Source organism: Stigmatopora argus, chromosome 22 (genome assembly GCF_051989625.1).
Source record: "Stigmatopora argus isolate UIUO_Sarg chromosome 22, RoL_Sarg_1.0, whole genome shotgun sequence".
NCBI lineage: Eukaryota > Metazoa > Chordata > Actinopteri > Syngnathiformes > Syngnathidae > Stigmatopora > Stigmatopora argus.
In genome coordinates this window covers 12,002,288-12,025,906 of record NC_135408.1, presented here as the reverse complement: position 1 = coordinate 12,025,906, position 23,619 = coordinate 12,002,288, and the positions used below count along the sequence as shown (strand labels likewise).

The 23,619-nt window shown below is 44.0% G+C and overlaps 2 protein-coding genes across 8 annotated transcripts in view; one reads left to right on the top strand and one right to left on the bottom strand.

The window, feature by feature from the left end:
• The first annotated feature begins 1,296 nt into the window (after nucleotides 1-1,296).
• On the top strand, nucleotides 1,297-16,687 carry grk6 (G protein-coupled receptor kinase 6). 2 transcript variants are annotated; one of them, XM_077591596.1, is made up of 18 exons: nucleotides 1,297-1,657; nucleotides 4,356-4,451; nucleotides 5,551-5,663; nucleotides 7,147-7,224; nucleotides 7,299-7,402; nucleotides 7,633-7,725; nucleotides 7,810-7,873; nucleotides 8,446-8,586; nucleotides 9,611-9,801; nucleotides 9,903-9,940; nucleotides 10,537-10,626; nucleotides 10,695-10,903; nucleotides 11,044-11,181; nucleotides 11,976-12,113; nucleotides 12,187-12,321; nucleotides 12,518-13,838; nucleotides 14,423-14,826; nucleotides 15,604-16,687. In XM_077591596.1, exons 1-16 carry the CDS (start codon nucleotides 1,606-1,608, stop codon nucleotides 12,566-12,568), a joined length of 1,731 nt encoding a protein of 576 aa, XP_077447722.1. In that variant the 5' UTR covers nucleotides 1,297-1,605; the 3' UTR covers nucleotides 12,569-13,838; nucleotides 14,423-14,826; nucleotides 15,604-16,687. The 2 variants fall into 2 exon arrangements, with proteins under 2 accessions (XP_077447722.1, XP_077447721.1); XM_077591595.1 differs by having other exon boundaries at nucleotides 15,601-16,687.
• The window catches only part of dbn1 (drebrin 1), a 30,526-nt gene continuing 22,785 nt past the window's right edge, over nucleotides 15,879-23,619 (bottom strand). The window contains exons 2-15 of one of the 6 annotated variants that reach the window (XM_077591598.1): nucleotides 23,400-23,455; nucleotides 23,211-23,323; nucleotides 23,056-23,130; nucleotides 22,595-22,738; nucleotides 21,869-21,949; nucleotides 21,625-21,776; nucleotides 21,277-21,334; nucleotides 20,966-21,022; nucleotides 20,758-20,872; nucleotides 19,469-19,594; nucleotides 19,110-19,235; nucleotides 18,582-18,961; nucleotides 17,959-18,058; nucleotides 15,879-17,808 (exon numbers count right to left, since the gene is read on the bottom strand). In XM_077591598.1, the coding sequence (XP_077447724.1) occupies nucleotides 17,753-17,808; nucleotides 17,959-18,058; nucleotides 18,582-18,961; nucleotides 19,110-19,235; nucleotides 19,469-19,594; nucleotides 20,758-20,872; nucleotides 20,966-21,022; nucleotides 21,277-21,334; nucleotides 21,625-21,776; nucleotides 21,869-21,949; nucleotides 22,595-22,738; nucleotides 23,056-23,130; nucleotides 23,211-23,323; nucleotides 23,400-23,455 (1,639 nt within the window). In that variant the 3' untranslated portion in view covers nucleotides 15,879-17,752. Of the gene's footprint in view, nucleotides 17,809-17,958; nucleotides 18,059-18,581; nucleotides 18,962-19,109; nucleotides 19,236-19,468; nucleotides 19,595-20,757; nucleotides 20,879-20,965; nucleotides 21,023-21,276; nucleotides 21,335-21,624; nucleotides 21,777-21,868; nucleotides 21,950-22,594; nucleotides 22,739-23,055; nucleotides 23,131-23,210; nucleotides 23,324-23,399; nucleotides 23,456-23,619 lie in introns of all 6 variants that reach the window. The other 5 variants (XM_077591597.1, XM_077591599.1, XR_013298029.1 and 2 more) reach the window with 5 other exon arrangements.

Here is a 23,619-nt window from a genome sequence, read left to right as displayed (position 1 = left end):
TGGACTTCGATCATCGTCAGACGGCACAGAATGACTTAACAACAAAACCACTCAACGCGGCATTATAAATTCAGAGCGAAGAGCAGATCAATAACAATGCGTGAGCCTTGTGGGACGGTAAATGGCAAAAAAATGTGTTTGCTAATGCACCCTTAAAAACTGTGGTGCATTGATCTCTGCGCGCGCCGCAAAGATGGTTTGCAAGCATGTCTTTGTCGACGTCCACGTGCAGAGACGGCAAAAAAGGCTTTGATTTTCCCTGCATGATCCAAAAGTGGCCGTTCCTCTAAAGAGAAAAAAAAATCATCTGCAACGAAGACTAGACAACTAAAATTGGACTTTGTCGTCTTCAAATACATGTGACGATGACATATTCTGTTGCCGTTGGCTCTTGACCTCGTACCAACATTTGTTTTCTTTTCTGGAGGTTTTGACTCCAATATAGATCTCACGTTTGTATGCAAAATCTTTGAGCGTTAGCTTGTTCACTTTGTTTCATTTGGAATCTTCCAAATAAGGAGTTGGCCGTGGCTCCTGCTAGGTCTGATCAAGAAAATGTCTCATCACTCAAATATTTGAGAACAAATGTATCTTTCTCCTAGCAGTGCCATGTGTCCAAGACCAGAGCGGGGAGATCCCGCGTGTCCATGTCTTAAAGCCCTAGACAACTGGGAATCACGGCGAGGTGGACATTTACCAGGCCTATCATTTAAGTGTAACTTGCGGAAACATGGGGCAATATGTGTCAAGCATGTGACATGTGATAAACATTCCCTCCATGAGTTCTGATCTTTTGGAACAAATCCAATCATCATACGGCGTGTTTATGCTTCTCATTTGGATGGTTTTTGTTGCCAATACAGACATTAAAGCTGAAATAACAGGAGAAAACAACAACATAATTGACGTTAATGGTTATACATACTAGAGAGGATATATTGCATTGAATTGAATGTTTTTATTGTCATTATTGTCATGAATCATAAATCATAAATTATATATAGTATATATAATATATATTATTTATGATTTATGATTCAATCTCATTATACTTGTATAATGACAATAAAAGCATTCAATTATATAGTATATATATAAATATATATCTATATATATTAAAAAGGTTACCACCATTCAAAAAAAAATATATATATATATATATATTTGTTTTTGTTTTTGTTTTGTTTTTGTTTGGCATGGTGGTGACCTTTGTGGTCCTCGATGTGGGCGGGGCCTAGGAGGCAGAGGCCGGAGGTGGGAGGAGTCCAGAGTGAGGAGAGGGGATAGAGGGGGAGGAGTACGCACAAGCACAAGTGCGGATGTCACCCGACCGACCGACCGACCGACCGAGCGAATGAGCGTTAGGACTGCGCGGTTAAAGCCGAGACGGAGCTATCGATCTCCTTCCTTCTTCCTCCCCCCCTTCGGTCCGGCGGCTGGGAGGCAGGAGGTGGTGGGTGCTTGGAGGAAGGCAGTATCCGGGGGTGCCCTGCCCTGCCGTGGCTTGGCTTGGCGTGGCGTGGCGAGACGGCCGCTTTACAGCTGGCGAAGCGAGGTTGGAGCTCGGCCAGGAGTAGTTGCTGCTAAATTGGACGCAGAGGCAACATGGAGCTGGAGAACATTGTGGCCAACACGGTGCTCCTAAAAGCAAGGGAAGGTGAGGATGGAGATGGCGCATTGACGGCTCGCTTCGTCGATTACGGGGTTAGAGAGCATGTGGGAAGGAACCAACAATACCATCTCTAGTACGTACATCATAAACATGTAGCTGACATCCAGGGTGGAAGAGGAACTCCATTTAAAGTTTCTTGTCACCTCACTTACACATATAAAACCACTCATTCCTCCACCTATTTCATCTACTCATTATTATTATTTTAAAGTGTCATTTCTAATTTCCGAATGATTTTATTTTTTTAACAATACTAGACATCCAGAACTTCATTGCAAAAGTGACAAATGAAGTCTTTTCTCACATCTCCCACAAATGAGCTTTTAACACACACAAAAAAAACAGTTTCATTCCCTGCCCGCCTATCTAGCATAATAATGATTGATCCGGCCTAAAAATATACTTTTTTAAACGTCCTGTTTTCTTCGTCTTTCTTGCTGAGGAACTCAAGTTCCCATAGATTTAAATGCTCGATATCAACTAATACGCTGTTGCTCACCCTGACGGTTTAGTGCACGCTCATTGATTTGCTGTAGAAATATGGTGGTGTTTTTTTTTTTTCTTGTAATGACTCAGGTTGCCTGCGAGTGTCAAGTTTCTCCTGCACGATGTTGCAGCATCGTCCTTATGCTTTGCGAAACAGGATGTGGAGATGGAGCAAATTGTACTTTGTCTGCAGACAAAATGCGTTGTGTTTTCACCTTAGCAGTACTTTTAAATAGTACGTTAGCAGTTTGACACATTGCATAACTCATGGTCCATTTGCTAGCAGATTCATTCCTGTCACTAGTTTTCATGAACAGGTGGAATGACTATTATTTCTTTTCTACTTTCATTCAAACGTTATTTTATGATCTCAGTCCATTTCCTCAATGAGAAGAAGCCAGGAAGTCAAATGAGATGGCACAAACATGTCTATATTTCACTTTACAATAAGTCTATACTACGTACTAATAATCCATGACCCATAATTTGCCTTATTTATTCCATAAAATGGACCTACATCTTGTTTAGGAAATTCCTAGCGTCAATTTTTGTCTATTTGATGTTCGGGCTTTGATCAGAATAAATAAAAAGTGTACGTATTTCAAGAATACAGCATAATCCCATCCTCCCAAACGGTGAAACAGTTTTTCACCAAGTCAACACAGCATTTTGTGTTCGACGGGCTCGATTGGCGAACGCGCTCTCCAATCACGCACACATGAGCCAAAGTTAAAGCTCCAATTTGGCCACTCAATGGCGGATCTTCGTCAAGATGATCGGTGTAGAATTAAAGGCAAGATAAACACTGAAAATGTGAATGAACAGTTCAATTCCAGTCCATTTATGGAGGCGGCTCCGTGGCTTGCATCGGCGCTGGAACCAATGCAACAAATTGAATTTGCCGTGACAACCCTTTTGTTTCCCCGCAGGCTAAACAAGACGCGAAACATCCGCCTGCGTTGTTATGTGTTTGTTGTTATTCACTTAAAAACCAGCCTCCACCCAAAGGCAGTCGGTTAAGTTCAAATTCAAAGCGCTTTTTTTTGCTAAATGACGCACGTCTATCACTTCAACAACAAATGTGGTCGATGTCATATTCAGTACCGTTGCTCTAAAGACCACAAATCTGACAAAGACCAGTAAAATGCGGTCTTGAGGCCGTTGAGTTACAGCAATCCAATTAGTCAGCAAAGGGTTTCAGACATCTCAATTTGTCAGCACGAACGCACGACTTCCCTTTACATAATTTCCCGATGATATCCGCTTAAAAAAAAGCTCAAGCATTTTGTAGCACTCTCTTTCAGCCATTAATGTTGACCAAATTCGTGCATTATTCTTCTGAGTCGGAAGCATCTGAACTAATGGCTCACCAACACATGGAGGAATTATTACTGCCTACTTTGCGGTTTTTCAATTATCGCGGCCATGTTTGGTCTACATCACATGTGTCAAAGTGGTGGCCCGGGGGCCAAATCTGGCCTGCCGCCTCATTTTGTGTGGCCCGGGAAAGTAAATCATGAGTGCCGACTTTCTGTTTTAGGATCAAATTAAAATGAAGAGTATAGATGTATATTAAATTTCCTGATTTTCCCCCTTTTAAATCAATAATTGTAATTTTTAATCCATTTTTTCTGTGTTTTTAGTTCAAAAATCATTTTGTAAAATCGAAAAATATATATAAAAAAAGCTAAAATCAACATTGTTTTAGATCTATAAAAACGGAATATTCAGGGCTTTTAATCCAGTTCTTTTAATCCATTTATATATTTAAAAAAATTTAAATATTATACCTAAAATGGTCCGGCCCACGTGAAATCAAGTTGACGTTAAAGTGGCCCGCGAACCAAACCGAGTCTGACACCCCTGGTCTACATTATCCGCGATATTCGAGGGATCACTGTATTTCATATCTAACCAAATCCTTCGATAGAATTTAATCGAGGCGTTTCTTCAGGAGGGCTGGCGCCGAATGTTCACATTTTGGTGACAAAAAAACAATCGATCACATTAGGATTTATTTTTCAATGGACCCTTTTTAACGCACACATTATTAGGCCACTTTTGATCATCGCCACGAAAGCAAAACAACGTGAATGTCGTTTTCAAACGGTTCAACAGGCATTGCGGCCGTGTACCGTGCACGTGAGTGCTGTAAATAAATATAAAAAGTTAACGTTGGCAGCCTTTTTGTTTGCAGGAGGCGGTGGAAGCAGGAAAGGAAAGAGCAAAAAGTGGCAGCAGATGCTCCAGTTCCCACACATTAGTTTGTGTGAAGATCTTCAACAAACCACGGGTAAGTCTAGAAATTGCAATTTTACCACACCAATCAACCGCCAATTTCATAGTAGAGTACCGTGTGGACGTCCATCAGCGTCAATTTATTCAATGGAACTCTCCTGCCCAATTTGGCAAAAAGATCTTCTTTCTTGCACGAAAAAAAGTCTTTTCATTGGCTGGAGTCAAATGGCGGCCTTGTGACCCGCTAAGGCCGGAAGGAAGCGCCGCGAGTGGGAGCTCACCAAAGTCACGTGACTCGTCCAACGCTCGAAATCTCCCCGCACCTCGCGAGCGAGCGGAAGGTTCCTCGGCTGGCGTGTTGTTACGAAAGCTGGAGCGCATTCGCCGTTCTTGAGAAAGAGACGTGCAGGAAGCCGGCCACTTCCTTGTTTGCCAACTTCTTCCTTTTTTCTCAGCACGTGACATCATCGCAATTGCTCAACTCCGAGTGGAATCCACGTCGAGGGCTTCGCTAAAGTGTACATCGTGAGACCGGCTTGTTTTTTTTTTGCGGGTCTCTGCGTGTACGTGGGAAAAAAAGTATTGGCGCTGTCGTTGGGCGGAAAGGAAAGATGAACGCCTAAATAAGAAGTCTTCAACGGGATGAAATAATGCAGCTTTATCTTGAATTATGGGCGACTTGACTGAGGAATTTTCAGATGAGAGCCATCTTCAAGGTTGGGAGTCAAAGAAAAGTAGACACATTTATTCTCAAAATAAATAAATATATTCAGCGTTTGATCCACTTTTTTTTAGAACCCTGGAGATCGCCTTCTGTTTTTTTGCCGTTATCATCCATCTTGAAAGTGTCTGCTTTTTTCCCAAATAGAATGTAGACCGTACCCGAATTTTGGCTACGTGGAAATTTGACCACCGATGTGCCTTAATAGACATAAACAATGAGCATGTCTTTTCCAAATAATTAAACATCATTTTGTGGTAAAATCTCACAATTGGATTTTCCTCTAAAAAAGCATGTTCTTGTGATTAATTACCCAGAAGAAGCTGAACCAAGAGATTCTGAGAACAACTCTTATTATTATTTCATAATTTGCTAGACATGGCTATTAGTTGGGCTGGACTTTGTTTGAGCCCGTTTTCTCTTCCTCCAACAGAGAAGGACTACGGCACCCTGTGCGAGCGCCAGCCCATCGGACGCTTGCTTTTCCGACAGTTTTGCGACACTCGACCGGAGTTGAGGCGCTGCGTCAAGTTTCTGGATGGCGTGGTAAGATATCCTATAGTGACTCACACACACACACTATAGTATCCATTTTTAACTCATTGGCTGCCAATGGGACCAAGTGGTTAGCTGCCGTTAGCCGCCGTTAGCGCGTGAACCTCACAGTTCTGGGCTCGTGGGTTCGATTCCAGGTTGCACCTCACTATGTGGAGTTTGGACGTTCATGCGTGGGTTTTATCCGGGTACTCCACTTAAAAAAAAACATTCATGCTAAGCTACCTGGTTGAACGTGCCCTGCGATTGGCTGACCATCAAGTCAGGGTTTCCCCTGCCTAAAACCCCAAGTCAGGTGGGATAGGCTCCAGCACCCCCACGACCCTTGTGAGAATAAGCGATTCAGAAAACCAATGAATGGCCGCCAATGATGTTGGCAGACGCCTAATCGCTGCAAGCCCCTCCCACTCCAAACGCATTGCTAATTGGGACTTTGCCAAGACTTTATTGTTCTAAAAATAGGAAGGCGATTAGCGGGGTGACGCCGTTGTTGGCCGTCTTTTGCGGATGTCGTTGGTCCCCAACTTGTTTTTTTTGGCGCATGATGACTTGCGAAACGCGTAAGGCAGCTGCAGGGGAAGTCAATCAGATGATCCACCACAATGTTGGTATTTATTAATTACCTTCAAAATACTGCGAGCTAGAAAAGATGGTTGTTGCGTGTCATAGACTGACATTCTAGTTTTTATGTTTCCAAAATGTCGGGGCTTTTCCAGTGACTGCGCAAACCCGGGTGAAATGAAACAACACAATAATAACATATACTGTGTGATTTTATTGATTTATTTTTAACCACGTGGAAAAAAATGACCACTCATAAACTGGCCTAAGTTTAAGGTTGCTTCCCCTTTTGGTCATTCTAGCACATTTGTACAGTTCAACTTTTCAAACTTTTGTGTGTGTTTTATTTTTTTAGCTTTCATGCACAAATGGAATAATTATTTACCGTATTTTCACGACTATAAGGCGCACTTAAAAGTCTTAAATTTTCTCCAAATTAGACAGGGCGCCTTATAATCCAGTGTGTTGTATATATGGAAAAAAATGAAAACATGTCATTCATTGAGGGTGCGTCTTATAATGCGGTGCGCCTTATAGTCGTGAAAATACGGTACGCTTTTACACAATTTTATTGCTGCCGTGCATTGCATTATTAGTATTTTTTTTTCTTGTGGTAGTTAAAAACATGGAAATGTGTTTAATAATCAAAGAAAACGTCACTATTCCATTATAAATACATATAATTTATAGATCAATTTAGTATGATTTGAACTCCAGGAAATGGACGTCCTATTCATTTCAACCGGTTGAAGTGGATTGGACAAATCTAAACTACAACATGGTTATCATACTGCCCACATTCTCTTTTTTTCACTTTTTAATTCAGATCATCTGAATATAATACTGGTATGTTTTCAAAAATCTGGTTGTGGGTTGTATTTCCCCCCCGACCCCCTCACGCCGCCCCCCGCAGGCAGAGTACGAGGTGGCGCCGGACGAGAAGAGGAAGGACTGCGGCCAAGAACTCATCGACGTCTTCTTCAATCCAAAGGTTGACGCGGAAAAGCGTTTGTCGCGGCGGCGGCGGCGGGACGGCGCTCAACTTTGCAGTTGTCCTCCCGACAGTCGGAGGACTACGTGCCGGAGGTGCAGGAGGGCGCCGTGGCTCGGTGCGCCGAGCGTCTGCAGCGGGAGGCGCCGTGCAAGGAACTCTTCCAGGATTCCACCAAGTAGGAGCGGACGCGCCGTCATTTTTAGCGGCTTCCTCTCGTCTTTGTATTACGAGCTTTCATGACACCCGTTCTAATGGAATGAATATGATCTCTATTCTTTTCCAATATTCTGCCTTTTAAGTTTTAATCCCATCTATTTCTGAAATTGACTCGGTGTAAACCTCCAAAATCTCGTTTGAAACCATTTGTAAAAACCTGCGTTTGACTTATATTTGGTGTCCTTCCAGATTGATTCACGACTATTTTAGCACGGGCCCCTTTGTAGACTACTTGGACAGCATGTACTACAACAGATTCCTTCAATGGAAATGGCTGGAGAGGTATGAAACCCAGCCTACTGTTCAAATATTACAAATGACCATGATATTAGTACTGTGGACTCCATCATATCGTTTTTTTTCAAGGCAACCCGTGACAAAGAATACGTTCAGGCAGTACCGAGTTTTGGGGAAAGGCGGATTTGGAGAGGTGAGTCGTTACAGCATTATAGAAAGGAAGCAAAAAAAAAAAAAAAAAAATCCAAGTTTGGATTGTCATTGGCGTCCGCTGCATTTGGATCGTCGGTTGATGCTAGATTGGACTTTTATTGCCCTGGATGTGCGGAATATAGTCGACTTTTTGTTGGGAAGAAACATTTTGAATTTTAATCAGCTATTTGTACTGCATCTCTTTTTGTGTTGATAAGAGAAGAAGTTTTACGGACGGAATTCCCATGGCTCCAAGCATTCGTTTATCCACCATCTCGTCGTTTACTCAACATCAGCGATAGCCATCTATATGGCTATCTTCTAATGCGCCGTAAAACATTGATTTGACCTCTAAATGGATATCTATTTTGTTGTGTTTTTGATGAGTGAGCACCGGGTCATGTGAAAAACCTATAAAGAAGTCATTATTACACTTTCCCACAAAAGTCCACTTGATCTATTTTAAGATGCCATTATCCATTCTAATAGGATTGAAAAGACATTTTGTATGCTCCAGCACACATGCTCTTCAAAAAAGTGTCATATTTTTGAAGGCCACCCCTTTTATTCCAGGTCTGTGCGTGTCAGGTGCGTGCCACGGGGAAAATGTACGCCTGCAAAAAAATGGAGAAAAAGAGGGTGAAGAAACGCAAAGGCGAGTCCATGGCGCTCAACGAGAAGCAGATACTGGAGAAGGTCAATAGCAGATTTGTGGTGAGCCGCACGCCGCACGCATTTGGTTATCCCCGGGCTCGCATGGCTTTTCTCCGGGTACGCTTTCCAAAAACATGCATACTAGGCTAGCTGGTGGAACAGTCTAAATTGCCTAACCGTAGCTATAATCGGTTGCGTTTTGTCTCCGTGCCCTGCGATTGGCTGGCCAGCCGTTCAGCGTGTACCCAGCTAGGTACTCGTAGTGAGCTGGGATCGGCTCCAGCACCCCCGTCACCCTTGTGAGGTTAAGCGGTTCAGAAAATGAATGAATAAACAGTGCCTTTGTGTTTGCAACCTGCAAAGTGGACCCACATGATTTGCCATGCCACAACTTCCAAAAAGATGCCCTTTGTTTTGCTTCTAGTTAACAAAGCACTGTTTTGATTGAAAACAGATTCATTATTTTGAAGAAACAGCATGTTTGGAAGCATTCGTACTGGTCGAAAGAAAGAAAAAAGTCAAGGGGCTTCTGTTAAAAGCAATGGAAAGAAATCTGCTTATTAGTGCAAAGGTGTCCTTGACTGTGACGACACATACCGCCCTCGTTCCGGTGCGCGTGCCGGTGCCTGTTCAGGAAATGATTTCAAAATCATATTGCATCATTGAAGTATTCCATTTGTAGATGCGGATTGCGCCATATCTGAATTTCTCCCAGATCTGTTCCCCGAATGGCTCGCAGAGCTTTCCCAGTGACAATTGGTATCAAAGAAGTCATTCACTGATTGTTACAGCGACTTTCCCAAGTAATCACTCTTGTATCTGCTGTTGTCACGAGAAAATCGAAAAGTCAGTCCCAACGTTCCCATTTCAATTTAGAATCAACTCGGGGGTTGATGTTTGTGTGTTTGGTGGATTTCAAAGCGCGACTTGACAGGAAAAAAGGGCCTTTTTTGGTGTATCTTTGTAAGCCAATCGATGGCAATGAAACATCTTCAGTTAGGCAGTTGAAACGGAGCCGACGTAGAACGTTGCCGAGGTCAGCCCGTCCCGTGAGTTGAAAAGTCCGTCTGCGTTGATCCTCCAGGTGAGTTTGGCGTACGCCTACGAGACCAAAGACACCCTGTGTCTCGTCCTGACGCTGATGAATGGAGGCGACCTGAAGTTTCACATCTACCACATGGGCGAAGCGGGCTTCGACGAGACCAGGGCCGTCTTCTACTTGGCCGAGATCTGCTGCGGACTGGAGGACCTGCACAAGGAGAACTTTGTCTACAGGCGAGGCCCAAGTGCCCTTCCAGATCTGGACTTGCACCCGTTATCATTCTTCTTCTTCTTCTTCTGCCCTTTCTCATCTGACTTGTGTTTCGGCCTCGCAGAGACCTGAAACCTGAAAATATCCTGCTGGACGACCATGGTGAGTCGCCGCAATTCAAGCGCGTGTCACACAATTGTTTTGCTAAATATAGCATTGGATAACTTTATTCATCCCGTATTCGGGACATTTCGTTGTCACAGTAGCAAGAGGGTGAGAATACAGACACAGAAAAAGATATTTTAGACTTAAATAGATAGGTAATAAGTAAGTTAATAAATAAATACGTGAATAAATATATAAATATTGTCCCTAGAAGCTGTTACATTTTTTGGGGGTCAGAATTTTACAGTCCTTTTTTAATCATCAAATCTTTGAATGAGATATTTTGAGGGAGGAAAGCACTTGGTAGCCAATTCATCCTTATTAGTATGATATGTTACAGCCTGATCTCAAATAACATGAAAAGAATTGGGCTTACAGACATTTATAAATATCATATCCGTTCATTTTGGGATTAATATGTGATTGTATTCCATTTCAAAATATCATCAAAGAGAATTGACAATGCACAAGAACATGTTATACTTGAGAAACGGAAGCAACTGACGTCAAATTTGCCATCTTCCTCTATTCTCTCATTTGACCTTTGTTTGACTTTTGAGGCAAATCTGATCTGATTTGTTCCTGTCGTTCAGGACACATCCGGATTTCCGACCTGGGTCTGGCCGTGCACGTGCCGGAGGGCCAAACCATAAGAGGCCGGGTGGGCACGGTGGGATACATGGGTAAGAGCACCTCCTCCCTCCTCCCCCTCTTCCCAGAATCCCAACTTTGCCTCTTTTCCTCCCTTCAGCTCCCGAAGTGGTGATGAACGAGTCGTACACCTTCAGCCCCGACTGGTGGGGACTGGGCTGTCTGCTGTACGAGATGATCGAGGGCCAGTCGCCATTTCAGCAGAGAAAGAAGAAGATCAAGCGCGAGGAGGTGGAGCGGCTGGTCAAGGAGGCGCCGGAAGAATACTCGGAAAAATTCTCCCAGGAAGCCAAGTCGCTGTGTCAAGCGGTGAGGACTCATTTTCCACATAAAAAAACGTTTTTTCTTTCAGTGGCCTTTGCTAACACAAACTGGAATACAAATCAAATGACGGCAAAAAAAGGCCACTTCAATCCACCTTGTATTTTGTTTTGTTTTTGATTCCCCAGCTGCTTACAAAAGACCCCAAAGAGAGACTGGGCTGCCAGGGAGGTGGCGCTTCTGTGGTCAAAGCGCACCCAATCTTCCACCCAATCAATTTCAAAAGACTGGAGGCCGGAATGTTACAGGCGCCTTTCATCCCTGATGTAAATCTTACACATGAAATTTATGGCTCCGCTGGGGGTTGGAATCCACTCCCACTTGTGCGCAGCACTCTTGTCGTATCCACGGGCAAGATACTCTGGCGTGGTGAAAGTAGGGCGAGAACTAGAAGCGCTCGATGGTGGTCAGAAGGGCAATAGGGCAAAGTGACTGCCTTGCTTTTGTCAGACTGCCCCTAGCTTAAGGATTGAATGAATAATGCTATATAAAATGCCTTTGAGCGTCCCTAAAAAAGCGCCATCTGAACCCAATGCGTCGTTATCGTTACCGTAAAGCACGTTACTTGGTGACATGCCACGTAATAAAAAAAAAAAACTTCTAAACCAGGGGTGTCAGACTCGGGCTGGTTCGCGGGCCGTGTTAACGTCAACTCGATTTCATGTGGGCCGGACCATTTTAGATATAATATTTCGATTTTTTTTAAAATAAATGGATTAAAAGAACTGGATTAAAAGCCATGAATATTCCGTTTTTTTATAGATCTAAAACAATGTTTATTTAAGCTTTGTTTATATATTTTTAGATTTTACAAAATGATTTTTTAGCTAAAAACATAGAAAAAATGGATTAAAAAATGACAATGATTGATTTAAAAAGGGGGAAACCAGGAAATTTAATATACATCTATACTCTTCATTTGAATTTGATCCTAAAACAGAAAGTCGGCACTCATGATTTACTTTCCCGGGCCACACAAAATGATGCGGCGGGCCAGATTTGGCCCCCGGGCCGCCACTTTGACACGTGTTCTAAACGTTCTAAACATGACACGTTGCAGCCCCAGGCTATCTACTGCAAAGACGTGCTGGACATCGAGCAGTTCTCCACGGTCAAAGGCGTGGAGCTGGAGCCCAAAGACGACTCCTTTTACGGCAAATTTTCCACTGGCAGCGTCTCCATCCCGTGGCAGGACGAGGTAAGGCCGCGTCCAAATGTATCAGAAAGCATGCAATTTAAAAAAAAAAACATTTTTTTCTTTCCCCTCTCAGATGATCGAGACGGAATGTTTCACCGAGCTCAACATTTTCTACCCGGATGGTGCGGTGTCCCCGGACCTGGACCGGCGAGGGCAACCGTCGCCACCGCCCAAACAGGGTCTCTTGCAGCGGCTCTTCGGGAGACAGGTGGGTCGCACGACCGCCGTTGACGGCCAAAGATGTCCATTTGTCGTCCTCCTCGCCGTCGGTGGGAGCGAGATAGCCCACCGCGTTGCTATTCAAACAAGCGAATGAACATTTGACCTCTGACCACGTCAATATGCCATTGCCGACAAATATCGGTGCCGGTTGTCTGACTGTCGTGCTCTGTTGCCCCCCGCAGGAGTGCTGCGGCAACTGCAGCGACAGTGACGAGGAGCCAACGAGGCTGTGACGCACACACCCGCACATTGTGTTTGTTTACAAGCTTTTGCACATTTCTATTTGAAAGACAGTGGATCTGCATATGTCCGAATGTATTTTCATCTTAGCCATAACAATGAGATGTTTTATTATTTAAAAAAATCTATAGTCCCTGTTTTTGCTCATGCCTGGAGCAATTACCTGCTGTTTTTTTTAAGTGCCTTGCTGGAAGGCACAAGGAGAGTAATGTACTTAGTAGAGAAGGCGTAGCCTTCCTCCTATTGGTCCAGGAAATAAAATAGACAACTTTGACTGCTGGGACCAATTTTACTCAACTTTTACTCTTTTCATTTTGGATGTTTTTTTATAAATAAAATGGACTTTTTTGTTCACCATGGAAAAATTAGCCTCCATTTGATATGCTATGTTATGGGATGCAACTGTACAAAATGTGTCATATACAAATATAAATATACTGTGTATAGATAATGTTTCTTAGCTTTGAACTGCCTTTTTAATGCCACAGCGTTACAACTGGATTCAAGTGTGGATTTTGATTGGGCTACTACAAAACCATTTTTTTTCCCCCTATTGCCATTTATTGTCTAGTTGGCCCAAGATTATTTTTTTGGGATCAGCCACGAGCAGAAGTCACGTTCCATCAATACACAAAGCAGCTACAGAACAACATTTTTTTAACTGTTGTCATGTTTTGTTGGGGTTTTGTTTTCTTGGGTGTGTTTCTTTGCATGTCCTGTCCACATGATTGCATGATTTTCACCTCCTGTGTCTTTTTGTTGTGTGTGTGTCTCCTTCCATTGTGTGCCCAAACCAGGTGTTTGTGATTGTCTCGTTTGTTAACCAACCCCCATTGGAGGTTGCACTGGACATAGCATTCTACTAGGATTGACCCACTTTGCCTGCAAATTTAAAACAAATCTTGATTTACAGTTCCAAAAAAATGGGATCTGCAAATTTAATTCCAATTTTATCTACATTTAATCTGTGAAATTGCATCATTTTGAGAATGAGTACTAATAGGATTAACCTATGACCTACATTGCTTGGAAACTACCTTCACCATTTCCATCACCTATTTGTATGATTTTTTTGGGTGAATTCATTTTAATTAGTATTCTCATGGTGCATCTGAAGGAGCCTATCAGGAAACAGAGAGGAAAGGCCGAGCCAGGGGTCGGGTCGGGGGGAGAAGAGATGCCTCAATCCCTGCCCTGCCTCCTTATTTTTCAGTCTTGACGACGCGTTGATGACGATGCTACCTCTGGTCTCTGCAAAAAAAGGTACTATTTTCGTTCTTACGATCAGGAAAAATAGCGTGCAACAATCGGGCTCTTCGTTATTCCGATTTATCTTGTGTTAATGGGAAAATATGACATTGCCTCAATACTTTTGAAGTGACCTTTCTGTCTAAAAGGAAGCAAAAAGTTTGGTCCTTTGGCGTTCTGAGAACTGATCGATGTGTTTGTTTTTACCAAGTTCTCTGCTGATTGGAATAAACTAAAATGGGTCTCACCACTTTAGGAGAGTCTTTTGGAAATGATTTTCTACTCCGTTGTCACAAATTCAGGTTAAACTGTGCATTGGATTCCAGCTTGACATATTAACGCTTTTAAATATTCTGGTTTTGTGCACAAGTCGTTCCACAAGGTTACATTTTTGTGGGCTGGATTATGTCCCTCCATTAAAATAAATAAATAAATAAACTAGACAAGGCTATTGATTACGACTTGTCTGCCCATCTGAGCGACATTCGGTTGCCATGTCAATTTGAGCAAAGCTGTTGGCTGACATTTTAAACTTACAAGATATGGTCATAGTTGAATTTTAAATCGTACTAGTGTATCTGCTGTGTGTCCTTCTGTAGATCAACATGAGCGCTGGGGTCTGAGGCGCAAGAATTTGCAAGAATGGCGTCTTCCTTCAACGCCTCGCACGCTTTAAGCCCCCGAGACAAAGACGGGGTGTCCGCTGGGAGTCAAGGGTGCCGTAAAAGAGCAGACGTGACCTCCGAGCCTGGCGTTGGCATTGAAGGCTCTCTTTGAACACGGAACGCCACCATGGCGATGTCTCGGGGCACGTCCACCTTCGTGGCCTGTTTCGGCGTCTTCTGGTCGGCGTGGGCGATGGCGGTCCTGCTGTGTTGTCTCTGCAACGTCCTGCGGCGTCGACTCAAGCGCCGGGCGGCGGAGACCGGGGATTGGCCGGCGACCTTCTCGCCGATGGATGCTTCTCACCCCTTGGCGGAAGTCGAGTGGTGTAGTTTGGCGGGTGAGTTTTTGGACTTTCCATTGAATTGAATGCTTTTATTGTCATTATACACGGATAATTAGATTTAACCGTGAAGTGCGCCAATACATCATCAATAAATGATAATGATAAATAAGTCAATAACAAAAGTGGTTAGCAGCCTGTGGAGTTTTAGTGCAAGTGCAGGATTGAGTATAGTGACGGCTCTTGGGAAGAAACTGTCCTGGGGTCTGTTCGTCTTGGCTGTTATGGTCCTGTAGCAGGTTGAAGTCAGGATCTGTGTTGTCTGGGCGCAATCGTGTTTTTAGGTTAGTGTGAGGGCCAGAACGGATCTGCCCCTTTTGACAAAGTCGGTCCATGAGATCACGCGTCCGCCGATACACAAATCGGGAGGACGAGCGAGAAGATGTCAGGAGGGATGTTGGGGCCAGACTGATGAAGAGGATTCAGTATCCGGGCAGCCCCGGGACTCAATGGGAAGAAGCCGCTGGACGCCGGCCAAAAACGGCTTTTTAGTCAGACTCTGACGTTATGGACACTTTTTGGCCAGACCTCGTGGGTTTGTTTCCATTTTGCTCCAATGGCGAGCTACTGTATAAATGGATATTTTCCAAAGTTTGTTCTCCCAGGAGACGGCTAACGAGCGTCGCGAAAGCCAAACGTTGCAGCTCGGGCATTTCCGAGACACGGTGGTGCCTCTTTAGATACGAGAACATCCAGCGTATCCGTGGCAACCTTTCAATTTAACGGCGACTTTTTTTCAACCAACCCGCTTGCTTTTCTGTGTTCCCAAAGCAGAGGAAAGTGGGAGTCCCCCCTGTTACGAGGAGGTCGTCCTCATGGAGGACCCGCCGCCACCGCCGTATGCCCAAGGTCATTGAAGATTTTGACAAAAACAGTTGTCATCAGCCTGTTTGGAATTTTCCTTCTATGAAAAGGGCCTCATCAAATCAAAAACTGGACTTTTAGGCTGCGTTCAGATCTCCAATTCCGTTTCCTCGACCACTCTTCCATGTGGAATGCGTTGCTAGGCAACCCACGCCGGTCCTCACCACACAAGAAGAGTCGACGGATGCTTTTTGTAGCTTTTAGAAAACAATTTTTATTTGAATGCGTCAGTGAAGAGATATGGACAAATGGAAAACATCGGCATGTCTACTGGATTATGCGAACTGTCGTCTACAGTATATGGGAAGCAGATTATACGTCTAAAACCGGAGTCAGGCGTGAAACCAAACAATTGTGACAACGTCAGACTAAAGGCATCTTCCGAGGAATAACATAAGAGCAGATCTCCCTCCCTCAAATTCCAAGTCAAAGCACACCAATTCCAGTCTCATTTGGCCCAAAATGAACATTTCTTTTCCGGACAAGATTCTCGGCAAGTGAAAATGTGTATTTCCTAAAACTTTAGGGGGGGAAAAAGTCCTAAAATGATGAAATATAAATGGGTCTAGGAAGCTACTAGATTGACAATAGTAAGTTCCTATTTTTTAAAATGGCCACTTTTTCCAAACTAATATGAAGTATAATTATATTGGATTCAGCCATGCCACTCGATTTGACATAACTTTTCCACTTTTGTCATAGCAAAACTTTTTTAGGACTTTTTCCACCCCTATTCCAACCATGGTTTTGTGTTATTAATAAAAATATGACAATGGAGCCAAGTCAAATTGTTCCATTTCTTAAGTGATGTCGATACGAGCGTCTAAATGAGCCAAATAACGTGTGATCTTCAAGTGTAACACATAAAGTAGACGCACGTAGATCATTCATATTATTGCCTAGTTTTTCTTTTCTACAAGGAATATACAGCAAAAAAGAGACTACAAGAATGTTGTTGTTAAAATTCCAAAAGGGTCCTGAATATCAATTGTAGCCCGCCCGCTTTGCTCCCTTTAACCTCACACATTTGTTTTTTAAAATTCTAAAAAAAAAACTTTCTTCCCCATTCATATTTTTACTGACAAAATTAAAAAAAGGCCAGAGTTTATTAGACAAAGTGAAAAGAAAATTGTCGCAATAGTTCTGCGTCAAAATCAGGCTTATTATTTTATCCATTACCAAGTGACTATTTGTCAATAATCTCAAATCATTTTTTGCAGTAATTGCAATTTTTGGGCTCTTTTTGTTCCCTTTTTGCAGAAAAATGTAAGAAATCTTAATAGTATACCTTGACTTTTGTAATGTGATGTCATATTTTGACTTCATTTAAGCAGGATCCATTTTTTTCTTCCAGTGTGGCTAATATTCCTTTCAAATGAGCACAATTCTGACCATTTTCACAAAACCGCTTCCAAGTCAAAGCGTGCAAAATTTCGACGCCCATTTCTGCTTTTCCAAAAACGGTCAAACGAGTGATAAATCATGGTCTGAATGACTTTTCACTTTTCATTCTCAACTCTGCCACATTTTTCTTTGCACTTGAAAGTCTTCTAAAAACCTGGAAAAATATCTACAAAGCTCATTATAATCAGGATTTTTTTGGGGGGGCGTTTGCAAATCGATTTAAAAAATAATAACGGGGCAAAAATGCAATATGGAGTTTCGAGAGGAAAAAAAAGTGCAGCAGAAAAAGAAATGAGAATGCTAATCTCTCATTCAAATGGCAGTGAGTCATTACCGTTGACGTCTATGGCCGTCAATGGGGCTTCCTATCAAATGCTCAAGTCGCTTTCTATAATTATCTTTAAACAACGTCCCGTCGAATACATCTGCAAGGCAAAAAAAGAGGAAAAAACAAATAAATAAAGCAACAAACACCCCAAAAAAATTGTTCTAGCGAAACCATCTGTTGTTGAACTACTCCGTCCCAAAAGATACGCACGCCATTTTCATTCCAGGCTTTTTTTTCTTTTTCTTGCTGTCTTGACATTTTTCTTCTTGGATTTTTTTTTCATAGAAAAATGGATTTGTATTCACGAAGCGCACTTCTTCTTCTCGGCTAGTCATCGTCGTCGTCCGCCACGGGGTCGGCGTCCCAGCACGTGATGTCAATTTCTGACAACAAAATTAATCTTTTTTTTTTTGCAGAATTTTGATGCAAAACTGAATGAAACTAATATATTATCCGGTCTTGTTTCGTTCAATATAAAGTCGTCCGCTTTGAAAATGCTCAGGCAAAATAACGCTATGGAAATGTGGACTCACCTGGCGGCTTGTTATAAAGCACAGGTGTGGCTTTTGCCGTGCCCTCCTCCAATTGGCCAAATTCCTCCTCCTGGGATTGGCTAAAGTAGCCCTCACTTGCCTATGAAGACACAAGAAGGAAAATGTTGAAACAAAAACCCACAAAAAAATTGCCCTTACTTTGCTTACAATTCATGTCATTTTTGAACGATATGGCGCACCTGACTACAAGCCACGCCCACCAAATTTGACAAACTTTCCCTTATCATTGGCTAAAATTTTCCCACGAACACCATGCATTGAAGGCGGCCCGGCGGCTGAGTGGTTAGTGCATGGGCCTCACAGTGAGAGACCTGGGTTCAAATCCAGGTCGGCCTACCCGTGTGGAGTTTGCGTGGGTTTTCGCCGGGCACTCCGGTTTCCTCCCACATTCCAAAGACACGTATGGTAGGCTGATTGGACACTCTAAATTGCCCCTAGGAATGACTGTGATTGGTTGTTTGTCTCCTTGGGCCCTGCGATTGGCGGCCACCAATTTAGGGTGTCCCTCTCAGCTGGGACAGGCTCCAGCACCCCCCCAAGACTCTAGTGAGGACAAAGCGGTTCAGAAAATGAGATGAGACGCCGTGCATTGTCATCTGCACCTGCGTGGTTTCTTTAATCAGCGTGTCCCCGTTGGTCATCAGCACGTTACCGTCGGCGGCGGCGTGCTGTAGCGCTCGTTGGTAGCTCAGCGTCATCCGCTCCGTGGCGTCCGCGTCCAACGGCCCGGTGGCCTCGTCCTCGTCCTCCACCGCCACCGCCGCCGGGTGCGAGTCGCCGTCCGTCGGTTCGTCAAAGCTGAGGAGCGGCTGAGAGTGAACGGCGGTGGCGGTGGCGGCGTCGCCCGTCAGCTCCGCCAGATGGTCGGTGGCGGAATCCCACGTGGAGAAGAAGGCGGGCTCGCGGGCCTGGGGGGCCACGGTCTGAACCGGCTTGTTAGGGCTCCAATCTTGGACGGGAGCTTTCTGCTCTTTCTTCGGCTCTGGGGGACAAAGATGTCGGAAAAACGGCTTGGTTAGTTCGACGGTTGACGCAAAGCGATAAATCCCGATTCTAGCGAGCGATGGAACACAAAACTGCTAATTTCCCTTGAAATGTTCTATTCTGGAAATAGGAACATAAAGAATCACCCCAATCAAATGTGCAATCCGTCTCCGCGTTGGCTTCCTCCTTGATGGGCGTGGTGACGATTTGCGGGATGGGCGACACCGCCGCCACGTTGCGCTCCACGCTGGCTTGCTCGCCGCCGTGCTCCCCTGGGGAGGGCATCATACGTATCATCAAATCAGATTGAAAACAAAAAAAGTCTGCAAATTCTCCACTTAAACCCCATCGAGCACCGAGAACAGTCCGTGGCTCAGAACTCGTCTAAACGCGGCCTTCCGAGTCTCGACTGAAATTGGAAGCCCGACTATGTATATTTTCAATCTTAGTCGTTAAGCCCTCTCCGTTTGTCCGCCCGGAAGTCGGGAGAACGCGCTGTACCTACCGGCGGCGCGGTGCGTCCGTGCGTGCGGCGCGGCGGCGCGCAGCGGCGACACCCCCCTGGGCGGGGGGGTCCAAGTGGGGCTCACGGGACTGTGTTGCTGCTTCAAAAAGGGGCTGTCCAAGCGGCCTGGTTGGTTAAGGGGGGTCCATTCGCAAGAACGCCGCCCGGTATTCCGTACACAAACACACACACATACACACACACACACCCACACACCCACACACACGGGTGACCAGGACAACAGGCAACGCAACCAAGGAAGAAAAGTGACAGAACGAAGAAAAACGGACGTCAGTGTCGAGGGAAGAAAGTCAAAATGGAAATGGTTGGGGTTAACAGAGAGAAAATAGAGAGAAAGGAAAAGAAAGAAAGAAAAGAAGAGCAAGTTAGTGCATGCAAAAAATTCCAAATGCCATGAAATAGCAAAACAATAGCCCTCTCCAAAAAATAAACGATACATCTTTCAGCCAGAGAAAAGCACAGAATAAAAAGAAAAAGAAAACTTGGCCACAGGGCAAGAGGATGTGCGTTGTTGTCATAGCAACACATTTTTCCAGGGGCAATTTTGACACCTTTTTAATGCAGCCAAACCTGCAAAATGGACGGCCAAGACTGTATCACTTGCCGTTGCCTCCACCGAGGAGCTTAGCATTTTTGGGGGGTGCTTTGCACATACCACTAAGGTTATTATTGTTAACGAGCAACCGCGAAAAGATCAAACCACTGAATTCTGCCACGTGTTTTAAATGTCAAACTCCATTGATGCGCTCTTTAAACCCAACCGACACCAATTCAACAAAAGGACAAAAATCTGGGGGGAAAAAAACTAACTATACTAATACAGTCCATTCAATGGCACTTTTACTACATATAATCCTTATAACGCGTGATAATGGGTGTGTGAGTGTGTGTATGTTAAGATTCTCTCGCTACGTTTGTCCAAACCGTGCAACATAGAGAGTTGAATTTTTTTTATGGTGGCAGGAAATTGAATTTCTTCACTTCTTTAAGTGTGTAAACTCAATCTTTCATTTGCCAAACACCCATTTTTCAAAAGAGAATTTTTTTAAAAAGTGCAACAATTGTCTTTTGGTTCTCAACAAGCAGCTGTTGGTATTACTCAAAGTAGTATTAATTTGTATTTTTATACATACATGTCCAATACTAGTAAATATTATACAATTTGTATAGTAACACTGGCAAAAACGATGTCAAATATAAAGCTATAGGTTTACAATGGATTTATTTATCGACATTTGTACATTTGTAAGCGGACTTTTGCAATTTACCGGCGCGGTGGACGGCGACGGGCGAGCTGTCCACGCTGATGGTCATGGCTCGTTCCTTCTGCTTGAAGAACTCTCGCGGGTTTCCGGACCGCTGAGCGATGATGGCCTTGGCCTCCTGAACATGTAGACGGGATGGCAGGGTTGTTTTTAATTGAATGTAGTTAAAAAAAGGAAGAATAAACCACAACACGCTATCGTTTCAGCATACCTCCACTTCTGACTCCTTCTTGTCCAGGCTGAGGTCATCCAGGCTTAACTCTGCCGGCTAAAATAAAAACAAACAGATTTAGGCATTGCAACAACAACAAAAAAGTCCAGAAAGTGTATACAAGAAAGAAATGATAGGTAAGGGATTTTATTTAGTAAATTAAAAGCCATGGAATCAATTTGGGTGGTATTTTGGCCAAGCAAATACGAGTATCCCAGATGGCCTACTGGCTTTTGTGGGGGGGTTCAGCCTTACACGTCGTCTATTGGAGGTCTGACAAATGAAGATTTCCATTTTTGTGACACACTTACTAAGGTGGCGTGACTCTGCAACCTGTCTTTGGCCTCTTCTTCGTCCTGTATCTTCTTCCTAAATACAAAAAAGGACTATCATTTTTAGCATATTTTTCCATTGAGGCATTTACCGTATTGTCCGGATTTTAAATCACACTTTTTTCATAGTTTGGTTGGGTTTGCGACTTATACTCAAGTGCACCTTGTATATAAATGTCTTTTTTCTCAATGTATTTATTTAAAATGACTGGCAAAAGCTTATTAGGTTGTGTTTTTAGGCTGTATTAATCCAAAATATGTTACATCTGCATCTGGTGCGATTTATAGTCCGAAAAACACGATTCCAAAATGGAGGCGTTGTTTCACCTGTGCTCTTCGATCTGCCTCTCTCGCTCGCGGTACCTCCTCTCTCGGTTCTCCTGCTCCTTCCTCTCCAGCTCCATGCGTTCCTCCTCAAAGCGTTGGCGCTCCTCGGCCAGCTTCTTCCTCTCCTCCTCCTTCCTCAGCTCCTCGTCACGCTGGCCGGATAAAAAAAACCACGTTTTGGGTTTGGCTGCTTTTGATGCTGGGCTTTTTTGTTTGTTTTTGTTTTGATTGGAAATCAACCCACCTTGGCCTGCTCCCAGAATTCTTCTCGGTTGATTTTCTTCATCTCCACCTCTGCGTTGGTCTTTTCGTACACTGTGCCCTTCTCCCATGAAAAACAAACAAACAGAAACAAAAACTTTTTGTGGATGAGAGACAAAAATAACAACTTTATATAGAAAGTGGAGTGAATTATGACAGGGTGGTCAATTGCACTGCAATGAAATTAATTGTGGCATCAATGGAGATCGTTTTAGATTTGAATTGGAGTGAATCTTATAAGCTCATCCTTGATCTCATCTCATTTTCTGAACCGCTTTATCCTCACTAGGCTCGCGGGGGGTGCTGGAGCCGATCCCAGCTGACTTCTGGCCAGAGGCGGGGGACAGCCTGAATTGGTGGCCGGCCAATCGCAGGGCACGAGGAGACAAACAACCAAGCACAGTCATACTTAGGGGCAATTTAGAGTGTCCAATCAGCATATCATGCATGTCTTTGGAATGTGGGAGGAAACCGGAGTGCCCGGAGAAAACCCACGCAGGCCCTGGGAGAACACGCAAACTCCACACGGGTGGACCGAGCTGGATTTGAACCCAGGTCACCCACTGTCAGGTCGATGCGCTAACCACTCAGCCGGCGGGCCCCAAGAAAAAAAAAGCCCAAATGAAATGATAGGCTTGAAAAGTCTTTCTGTGAATTGGCAACTCCGCGTTGCGGAACTTTGCACACCCCAACCCGTCGGTCGTCGTACCACGTCTCCGTGTTCCTCCTCTCGGGTTTTGAGACGCGTCAGGACGGGACTGGCGGCCACCGCCGTGCCGTTGGTGAGCCGCTGCCCGATGGCGGACGGGTCAATGTCGTCCACGCTGCTGGCGTTGATGATGACGGCCACGCCCTGAAAAACCCACAATCAAATCTTTGCACATAGTATTTATTTTTATCTCTTATCACCCAATTGAGAACATTTTTTGTGTGCACTCTTTGGCGAAGCTTTAAATCTAATTGTACTGGTATAACGACCCTAACGGCATTCAATTCAATTCAATTCAATTCTTTCAATGCCACTAAACGTAAACCAAAGTCTGGTTCACATGCAAAAGAAAATAATGGGTTTGAAACGAGGCTAATATTAATTGTAGTGCTGTCTATTTTCCGTCACGTCATTCTGACTTTGAATAGAGCCCGCTTTTTGAAAACCTGGCCAAAGTTTACCTGGAAGAAGTCCGCCACGGTGGCGACGTGGCTGGCGCAGGCGCACTTCCTGGCGTCGGGCACATCGTCGCCCACCTGTCACGACCAGAGCAGACAAGGAAAATGGCAAACACGTCCATTTTTAGCTGTTTCTTTCTACTGCCGTGTCACAATACCCAGTTAATGAGGATGTATCGTGGCAAGGCGGCGTTGGGTTCCTTCAAGCTGCAGAAGCCGTACATGACCCGGGCGTTGTCAAAGGTCGGCGTGATTTCTGCCAGGCCGCCACCTGCGTGCCAGCGAGTCAATGCGGTCAGTGCGGGGCGAAACAAAAAAAGGCACGCCACATGTGGAAAAGAATGTACCTCCTGTAGACGCCAGGGTTAAATCATTGTTGTTGTCTTCGTATGTGTACAAGGCCCTGTAAACACAATGGAAAAATATAGAAATGAAAAAAAGATGAGTACCATTGTTGGGGTTGGTGGGTGTTTTTTTTTTTTTTTTTTTTTCTTGTGTGATTTTTATGCATTTTTAGCTGATGTGTCTCTCTTGGCTATTCTCCCTTTTAAATGACGCAGGTGTCAT